At 51.7% G+C, this 9225-nt stretch overlaps 1 protein-coding gene and 1 long non-coding RNA gene across 6 annotated transcripts; one reads left to right on the forward strand and one right to left on the reverse strand.

The window, feature by feature from the left end:
* The first annotated feature begins 811 nt into the window (after positions 1–811).
* On the forward strand, positions 812–6966 carry STAC3 (SH3 and cysteine rich domain 3). Of its 5 annotated transcripts, XM_086400438.1 has the most exons (13): positions 812–874; positions 979–1007; positions 1728–1788; positions 2049–2316; positions 2553–2650; positions 2865–2937; positions 3801–3898; positions 5233–5299; positions 5475–5524; positions 5789–5874; positions 6059–6110; positions 6200–6337; positions 6500–6966. In XM_086400438.1, the coding sequence occupies exons 3-13, from the start codon at positions 1729–1731 to the stop codon at positions 6596–6598; spliced, it is 1089 nt and encodes a 362-aa protein (XP_086256564.1). In that variant the 5' UTR covers positions 812–874; positions 979–1007; position 1728; the 3' UTR covers positions 6599–6966. The 5 variants fall into 5 exon arrangements, with proteins under 5 accessions (XP_086256564.1, XP_086256563.1, XP_086256565.1 ...); XM_086400437.1 differs by having other exon boundaries at positions 812–1007; XM_086400439.1 differs by lacking the exon at positions 6200–6337 and having other exon boundaries at positions 812–1007.
* LOC147371998 (uncharacterized) lies at positions 6922–8864 on the reverse strand. Its single transcript, XR_015163882.1, has 2 exons — positions 8691–8864; positions 6922–7911 (listed from the first exon to the last, which is right to left on the reverse strand). It is a non-coding gene; the product is annotated as an uncharacterized LOC147371998 (long non-coding RNA).
* Between the last annotated feature and the right edge of the window lie 361 nt (positions 8865–9225).

Below are 9225 nucleotides of genomic sequence, written 5' to 3' on the forward strand. Positions count from 1 at the left end.
TTAACAGAACAATCTCTGTGATCATTAGACCCTCACTCCCCCAGAACCTCTCAAATGGAAGTCCCAGCCTGGCTTTTTAAAATAGCTTTTAGAATTCCATTCACCCCAAAGATAAGATTTTAGGGGGATAGGGGACAGATACCTCTGGGGCTACTGCAGGGAACAGAGCAGTACCACAGGTTCTTTACTCCCTCACAGAATAGCAGCAGGGCACTCTTCCAGCTTCCCCTGGATAGAAAAGCAATCAGCTGATTTTGAGGAGTTCTGAAAATTCAAGTTTCCCTTTCTTCACCAGTTTCCAAGCCCTTTCCTTCCTAAAGATTGGAAGCTAGATCAGTGCTTGAGGGTACAAAAACACGTGGCCACAAGACGACAGTGGCTGAGAGGCTGAAAGCTAGATTCCAGAGAGAGTAGAACTGGGGAGGTGTTTGGACCTTGGGATAAGGGGATGAAGAAGGCTGTTTATAATTCATCTTTACCTTTAGTTATTTAAAGTCATTCTCATGAGGGAATTCCTTGGCAGTCCAGTGGTTAGGACTCTGAGCTTTCACTGGGCCCAGGTTCGATTCCCAGTCAGGGAACTAAGATTCCACAAGCTATATGGAGCAACCCCCCAAAAAATTCATGCACATGAGTATGCAGTATGGACAGTGCCTTCCTGAATTTAGCCAGTTCTGACCTGCACACCATAGATGAAAAACTGGGCAACAGCACCCGGGGGGGTGGGAGGAGTTAGGGTCCAGCCCGCCCCGTGTCCAATTTCTCTGTGTCAGCTGTGTCGCTCAGCTGTCCACTTTCCTCTAGCCCTGTCATTTCAGCTCTGACACCAAGGCAAGAGGCTAGGAGGTCTACAAACACCGTCTGGGTAGCTGGTGTGAGTACAGAGGGTACTGGGGGGGCTTAGCCCCCAAGGAAGACGACCAGTCCTCCCCCAGCACCACCATCAAGATCACAGGGGCTCCCTCTTTTCCTCTGCAGGCTGTGAACTGACTTAGGGAATCCCAAACGTAAGTTGCCTCTTCATCCTCTTTCCGTTTCCAGGATTGCTCACCCAAGCTTCCCCAATCCATAGTCTATTCAGCTTCTTCATTTCTCTCCTTGTTTGTGAGTAGTTTGGGTTTTAGGAGTGAATTTATTATGCTACTCCAGGACAAGAGCTAGGATTGGAGGGTGGGGTGGGGGTGGGATCAGGAGAATGGAGCAGTAAGGGAAGGAAAGGCTCATATTACTCTGAAAACTTAAAATAGCTGAAGCCTGAGGCAGGCTGGGAACTAGGCACTGGGCCCCCAGGGCTCACGAGAGAGCTAGAGGAGAACAACTGTCCTCAGCCCATCCCTCCACGCATGCTTGTGGACACACACATTAAACCTCGTGAAAGAGGATCTAGGAAGGTGTGTGTGTCACATTTCTGTTGCCCCAGGTTTCCAGGAGAAACAAAGTATCTGTAGGAAAATCCCTAAACCATGCAGCCTTGGGGCTGTAAACTTGGGTTGTCCCTCAGGGCAGAAGGATGCTTACTGGTTTGAGAAGCTAGTTGGGAAGTTCTTTAGTCTGCTGGGCTTTTCTCTGGCCCTCCCTGCTCATAAACCTTGTGAAAGGATCTCTCTTTAACCAAATTTCTCGCAAAGCCTCCCCTTCAAGGACCACCCTACTACAAGGGACAGGAATAAGGGAGGGAAGAATGGCAGCTGGGGATGAGATTTCACAGTGGGTCCAACTTCTTGCAGGATGACAGAAAAGGAGGTGCTGGAGTCCTCCTCTTTTCCATCAGAGACTCGGAAGGGTGGGGTGAGTCTGGGCCTCTGACCACCGGGGTTGGGGAGCTGGGGAGCCCCTGCAGCTTTTGAAGAAAAATGCTTGAATTGATCTCACTTGTATATGTTAAAATCTTACTTACTGTTAAAATGCTCAACAGCACCCGCAGCCCCCACACCCCCTAATCCCGGAGTGTGGCCCTTGTCCCAGGTAGAAAAATGTATAGATAGCCTCAGCCTTACCTACTCTAGAAAGCAAGACAGTTCTTTCAACACTGGATCTCCCTCCCTCAGCTACAGCGGCTGAAACAGTTATTCAGGAAGGAGTCTACAGGGACAAAGGAGATGGAGCTTCCCCCAGAGCCCCAGGCTAATGGGGAGGCAGTGGGAGCTGGAGGTGGGCCCATCTACTACATCTATGAGGAAGAGGAGGAAGAAGAGGAGGAAGAGGAGGAGCCACCCCCAGAGCCTCCTAAGCTTGTTAATGATAAACCTCACAAATTCAAAGATCATTTCTTCAAGAAGCCCAAGTTCTGTGATGTCTGTGCCCGGATGATTGTGCGTGAGTCACAAAGGGAAGTGGAGAGTGTGCTGTTGAAGGCAGGGGTCGGGGAAAGGGTTTAGGAGAGAAGTATTTGTCTTATCAGACAGGCTGTGGCAAGATCTGGCTCTAAGAAAATACTTAGAGACAGTGCTGGCTCCCAGACAGAAAGGGGACCTGGGAGCTAGAGTAGCAGCAGCCCTTCAAAGCGGGAGGGAAACCAGTAGCCTCACCCAGCATTCTCTCCATCTCCCAAGTCAACAACAAATTTGGGCTTCGCTGTAAGAACTGCAAAACCAACATCCACGAACACTGCCAGTCCTATGTGGAGATGCAGAGATGCTTCGGCAAGATCGTGAGTAGGCTCTGGGGAGCAAGAAAGTAGAAGGGAGGGGACATATGGCCAGCTTCCTCCTCTGCCAGCCCCTCCTCAAGTCATCCCACCTATTTCCCTGCTTTTTCTTCCTCAGCCCATCTCTCACTCCAAGAAGGGGCAAGTATTTGTGGGAGAGATGGGGTTCTGGGCCCTGCCTCGTATCGTTAATGTTGTCTCCTGTCCAATCCTACAGCCCCCTGGTTTCCATCGGGCCTATAGCTCTCCACTCTACAGCAACCAGCAGTACGCTTGTGTCAAAGATCTCTGTAAGTGCCCCGTATGGAACCTGAGGGAGTGGGAAAGCCTAGAGGTGCTTTCATCACCATCTCCAGATTTGGAAGCCAAATTCTGAAACATTCTATTTCCCATCGTTTTCACTCAATCTAGTGTTTTAGCCATCTTGGATACAAAGTCAGTATCCCCGTGTTTTATGGCTGGGGGAGATAAGATTTAGCTCTATATGGTAAGGAAGAGACTGAAACTTTCATCTGCCTGAATTCAAACTCTGTGCTCTTTCTATGCAAAGCCATTTGTAACCATGAACTACACTCTCCTCATCTCCTTATTACAAAATAACGCCAGGCTCAGGGCCAGATCAAGAGCTGTGGGCATCCTGGGAAGATTCATAATTTGGCACCCCTTAAAAATGTATTCATTGATAATTTGCTCAACCTTTATCTGGAGAAGAGACTGAACTCTCTGTGAGGAGCATGAATGGAAAAAAAGAAGAACCCACTGCTGGTAGTACCCCAGCTTGCACATGCCACTCAGAGGAATAAAAGCCAACAGTAACACAAAGGACCCACTCTCCTTGAAAAGAGTGGTTCTGAGCATTCCCCAGCTCCCAAGCAACTTATTAGTAGAGTTGTCTTTCTAACAACATATAATGCTCGGCCTGGAAGGAGCGCGGATAAATATTTTTCTCCATCATATTTCCAGTGATGTCTTTAGAGTTCTTTATAAATTGATGATCTAGGTATACCCAGCTGACACTTTTCTAATTCTAAACACACACACTCGGGTATCTATTACTCAATCCCATCTCTCCCTTACTTAGGTGGTCTCTTTTTCCTCCAAGCCTTTTCCTGCCTCCCCATTAATATCTCTTTTCTTCTTCCATTCCAACTAGCTTCTGCCAATCGCAATGACCCTGTGTTTGAAACTCTTCGCACTGGGGTGATCATGGCAAACAAAGAAAGGAAGAAGGGACAGGCAGATAAGAAAAATGTGAGCACCCAATCTTCCTACTGAGATCCGTTCCAGAGACCCCAATGAGCAGGTCCTGTCTCCTCTCTGGAAAGCTGACAAAAGTAGGGATCCTTTTCCCCTAAAACTGCACACAACCCGACAGACAAATTTCTGTGTGCAGTTTTAAAGGGCCTCAGTTTAGCATCTCCTTATAGCATGTGTTTACTCTAGGAACTCCCTTCTGAACTTGTCAGATTAACCACCATAATTCAACTAAAGGCTAGGACCTAGGCCTCTGGCATTGCCAGGCAACAGAAGCGATCTATGCTTTTGGATTTGGGAGGGAGAACTTGTCATGCCATTCTAGAACCCCATAAGGGCCCATGAAGACAATCTGTTCTGACTCATCTATCCTAAAGATGAGGAAACTGAGACACAAAGCTTGTGGCCAAGAGCACCTTCATTTCCTAGATTGGTAATACAATAGACTTGTATTCAGCTCAGCAAGGGATTTGTTAGCATATCCTTATATCTTTCTGGACAAGGATGGACTAATGTGGATAATGATCACAGTTAGATGGATTCGTAAAATTAGTTGAATGACAGCATCCAAAGGATCCTGGTCCTTTAGGGAGTTTCCAACTGTAGGGAGGTTTCTGATGCTTTTTGACCTGCTTTAGTCCTTGGTTCTCACCTATGGACATTTTTCTCACTGCTACAAATGAAGATATAAATGATATGTCCCATGAAGTTTGTAGGAAACCTATGAGGGAAAACTTATACACTGAATAATATATTCAAAAACCTTACAGACTAGCAGAAAGACCAAGAACTAATAATCCAAAATTTTTGTAAGGAAAAAATACCTAACTGTTCTTGGATCAAAAAAAAAATCAACTGCACAAAAACACAACTAGAGATCTGGCCTCAAAGTAGTTGATATGGAGGTTAGGTGCAAATTAGGGATTTCTGTGGAGTGAGCCATGACTTCTAAGGTACTATCAGTGTGATCTGACTGCTTCCAGAGAGGCTAGCCCACTCAGGTTCTATCGTCTTAAAGGAATTACAAAAATTGTGCTGCCTGTTTTTCTCTTACACACTGTAATATTTTGAAAAGCAGACATTACATAAAAGACAAGGATTTTTGCAAGGTAGTGAACTTCCTGTCACCTACATTCAAACACGATTTAGGTGGTAACCTAGCAGGATGTTTCAGAGCAAGTCCGTGCAGTAGGCAGGTGGTTGGCTAGATACTTCCTCCAAGGCTCCTTCCAAACCTGAGATCCTATTCTGTAGTTCTCTGGACTGACTTGACAGCCAGGGCAATGTGGGTTTTCAAGACAGCATCTTCCTAATGCTGGTACCCTCTCCAGTCTCTAGCGGCCATGATGGAAGAGGAGCCAGAGTCTGCCAGACCAGAGGAAGGCAAACCCCAGGATGGTGAGTAACACCCACCTCTGTCCATTGAGATGGACGAGGGCTGGGGCTCAGTCATGGCCCCAGGGATGGAGAGCCAAAGGGAGATAAGAGATAAGAGGCCCTGGAACAGAAAGGTAAGGGACTGAGGGCTACCGTCCAAAAGCCAGAGACAATTTGTCAGTGTTTCCCATTCTAGGAAACCCTGAAGGGGATAAGAAAGCTGAAAAGAAGACACCTGATGACAAAGTGAGAATCTTTTCTCCCTAAGGGGACCCCGGTCCTCTCCCCAACCCAGGTCTGACAGCACTCACACATATTCTGTGGGTTCCAATCCTTAACCTGCCCTTTTCACCACCTCACCCATACACATGACCAACACATTCCTCTCAGTTCAGGGACACAGAAGAGAGGTGGAATGTAGCGTGTCTGGAAAATGTCCCTGCCTTGGCCTCCTGCCCCTCAGTGTGGGACAGAGGAGCCCTGAGACTCTTCACCCCCTTTCACCCTCAGCACAAGCAGCCTGGCTTCCAGCAGTCTCATTACTTTGTGGCTCTCTATCGATTCAAAGCCCTGGAGAAGGACGATCTGGATTTCCCGTGAGAGACCTTAGAATTGGGGTGGGGGTGTACTGGGAATGGAGAGGGAGAACCCAGTTCCCTATGGGAAAGGAAAAGGGGGGACTCAGGGCATGGAGCCTATTTGGGGCTGGAGCTGGGCACAGCCAAGGGACCGAAAGTGTAAGGTCCCTGAATCTCAGAGGCCCCTTCCTTCCTGTCCCAGGCCTGGAGAGAAGATCACAGTCATTGATGACTCCAATGAGGAGTGGTGGCGGGTAAGAGAGATGGCTAAGGCTCAGGTGGGACGTGGGTTGAGTTTAGAGCCTGAGACTGTGAGATTAATTCTTCCTACCACCTCCTCTAGGGGAAAATAGGGGAGAAGGTCGGATTTTTCCCTCCAAACTTCATTATTCGGGTCCGGGCTGGAGAGCGTGTGCACCGCGTAACCAGATCCTTCGTGGGGAACCGCGAGATAGGGCAGATCACTCTCAAGAAGGACCAGGTAGCTCTGGTGCCCCAACTCAAAGCCAGGCCCAGAGGCTCTTCTGCCAACTACACTCCTTTCAGATCGTAACTCATTCATGGGACCAGATTGGGCCTCCATGGCTTTGGGCTCCCTTGCTCAGCTCTTCCATTTTCTCTCCCTCGTCCTTTAATTCTTTAGATTGTGGTGCAAAAAGGCGATGAAACCGGCGGCTACGTCAAGGTCTACACCGGCCGCAAGGTGGGGCTGTTCCCCACCGACTTTCTGGAGGAGATTTAGGCGTGCTGACGCCTGCCAGTGGGAGATAACCCAAACCCCATTCTGGGCAGGCCCAGTGGAGGTTGGGGAGAAAAGGGGCGAAAGCAACTACATGGCTGGGTTGGGGAGGGCTGGGAAGGCCACCGAAACGTGACGGGGCTTCCAGGAAGGGACTGGTTCCCGTCCCCCTCCCCCGCCGAGGGCGTCGGATTCTTGGTGCCTGGAGCAGCCTCATTCGCAACCCTCAGGCCCAGCCTTTTTTCCCAAATCTGGCGGGGGCGTGGGGGTAGAAAGAATGCCTCTCTACTAGGGAGACGGGAGGGGTGGGGGTTTGAGACGAACCATCGAATATTGAGAATTTATTAAAGTTTTGACAAAAGTTAAGAAAAGTTTGATGTTTAACTGGGGGCCGAAGGGGGAGGGAGGAGAAGCCCTCCGAAGGGGTGGAGAATCTTCCCCAGCAGTCTCCCCTCACTACCATCGAGTAACCCGAGACCCACCTGGGCTGAGGCTGGCGCGAGGTGGGGAGATAGACGCGTCCGCTCGGCAAGGCCTCTGTCGTCAATGAAGAAAGAGAGTCGGACTGAGGTCACGGTCCCCGCGCCCCTGCCGCTGGGAGCAGGATCCAGTAGCAGGGTAGCTCCCTAGAGCTCTGAGCGATTTCGCCGTGGGCAGCCCCTTGCCATTTTCGAACCTGGCTCAGTTCCGAGCTAGGCCGCCAGGGGGCGATGCAAGATCTCGGTTGAAGTGCGAGGGATGGGATGGGCGGGGGTCGGGGGGAGAGGAGAGAACTGGAGACACCAAGCTCGAGACCCTCGGCCTGGGAGGGGGTGGGGTGCGTGCCGTCTCCATGGCAACACTTACTCAAATCCTCCGGGAACTGAGCTAGCGAGACCGGGGGGCCTAACCCCTCCCGCGCGGCCCCCGCCCCAGCCCTTAGCGACAGGTAGAGAGACAGGGCGCGGGGCAGACAGCTAACCGGCTCACGCGGAGCCGCCCCTGTGGTGTACCGTATGCAAATGCTATTATTTGCATATGTAAATATGCAAATATATCGGCCCCGGTCACGGTGGCAGGTGGCCGGGAGCCGGAAGGTGTGGGAAAGGGAGCTGAGGGAGATGAGGAGTTTAGGGACCTGGGAGCGGAACAGAGAGAGGCAACCTGGGGTGGTCCGCTGGAATGAGGCCGGCTGAGGGTCTTGAGCTTGATGGCGAGTGGGGGAGGGTCACCCTGGCCAGCCAAGAGATCCTCTTCTCGTCTGCTTGTTGTCTGCCAGGCCTGAGGTTGGCACCGCCTAGCAAGGTTGGCAGCGGGAGCCCGGGCACCATCTGCCGCTGGCAGGGGGGAGGGCAGAGGCTCAGCTGGGCTGGGGAAGAGGAGGGCCCAGGACGGGAGCGCCCCTCTTCCATCCAGAAGGCTGAGGTGCGTTGGGGGTAGGGAAGCACACGAGAAGACGCGTCTCAGAACCTAGTTTGGCTTCCTTTTCCCTTTGCCCTTGATTGTCCGGGATGCCTCGGGGCGGCGGCGGGGTTATAATGAAGAGTCAGGCAGCCCCTTTGAACCGCACTTGGGTTGGAACGGGAGCAGATCACAAGCCCCCATCTACCGCCGCACACCTTTTGCCCCCATTCCTCCTTAGGATCCACCTACCACCAAAGGGCGGAGGGAGCAGGGACGGCTAGGGCTTGGGTCGCAACTCTTCATCAAGAGGTCTAAGGGACTCAAAACCAGAGCTCCCCAAGATCATCGAGAGCACCCCCCCCCAATGCTGAAGCAAAACAAATTTACTGGCTCATTGGGCGGCAGTGCTGGTGTGGGGGTACCGAGAAGCAGAGAGAGCTGCTGTTCTCTCCCCCTACACTCGGGGGGGGGGGGCACCCTCCTCCCCCTCCTCCCAGAGCCGGCAGCTGTCCCTAATTAGAGCGGCGGTTTAATTGGATTTATCAGCAGTTAATAGGAAATTAAGCAAAGGGCCCGAGAGGGAGGGCGGGAGGAGCGGGAGGGCTGACTGTGCCGAGCTCGAAGGACAGGGTGCTGGGCTATCAGGGGTGGGGACACAAGGCCCATTTATAGCAATTGAGCACCTTGGTCACACCCTCCCCGCAGTACTTACCCCGCCCATTGAGCCCTGGCCCACGGCAGAGAGCAGGTCTCAAGAGATGGAGGCAGGAGGGACAGCGACCCTGTGTGAGCCCCCAGAGCCCCTTATCCCACTAGCAGCCGCCTGGGTGATGGATGATGCTGCCTCAGGCTGCAAAGGTCATAAGTCTGGGCCAAGGAGCTGACTGAATTGAAAACAGACGGAAGGAGGGTTCGGGTTAGGAGGGTCCAAGATAACCCACATCCTACCCCTCCCCAGGGCCCCCTGGCTCTGAGCAAGAAAAGTGCTCCTTGAAGTGAGAAGATTGGGCAGCACCAGGTGTGAGCCTGCCTCCTGGCTGTGTTGGGGATCCTGGCAGTCTCCCTCTGTAGCCTTGATACCCCTCTATGGCTCTCCTACCTCTCCCCCAGCTTTGGGGGTTGAAGCCAGCAGGGCTGGCTGTAGCCAGAGAGGCCTAAGGCCTACACCACTGGCTCTGGGGGCCAAGAAAGGAAGTTTGTAGGCAGTTAAGTAGCGGCTCAGTGTCCATGGCCCCAGGCATCTCCTG

This window comes from Bos grunniens, chromosome 5 (assembly GCF_055505025.1).
Source record: "Bos grunniens cultivar Pamir isolate PY7600 chromosome 5, Bosgru_T2T1.0, whole genome shotgun sequence".
Lineage (NCBI taxonomy): Eukaryota > Metazoa > Chordata > Mammalia > Artiodactyla > Bovidae > Bos > Bos grunniens.

Excerpts from the sequence above, each read along its gene's own strand:
- STAC3 (XM_086400437.1), top strand. The coding sequence starts at position 1,729 with ATGACAGAAAAGGAGGTGCTGGAGTCCTCCTCTTTTCCATCAGAGACT. Across the intron at positions 3,899-5,232 it reads GACAGGCAGATAAGAAAAAT|TCTCTAGCGGCCATGATGGA; the intron begins GTGAGCACCCAA and ends TACCCTCTCCAG. Across the intron at positions 5,300-5,474 it reads GGAAGGCAAACCCCAGGATG|GAAACCCTGAAGGGGATAAG; the intron begins GTGAGTAACACC and ends TTCCCATTCTAG.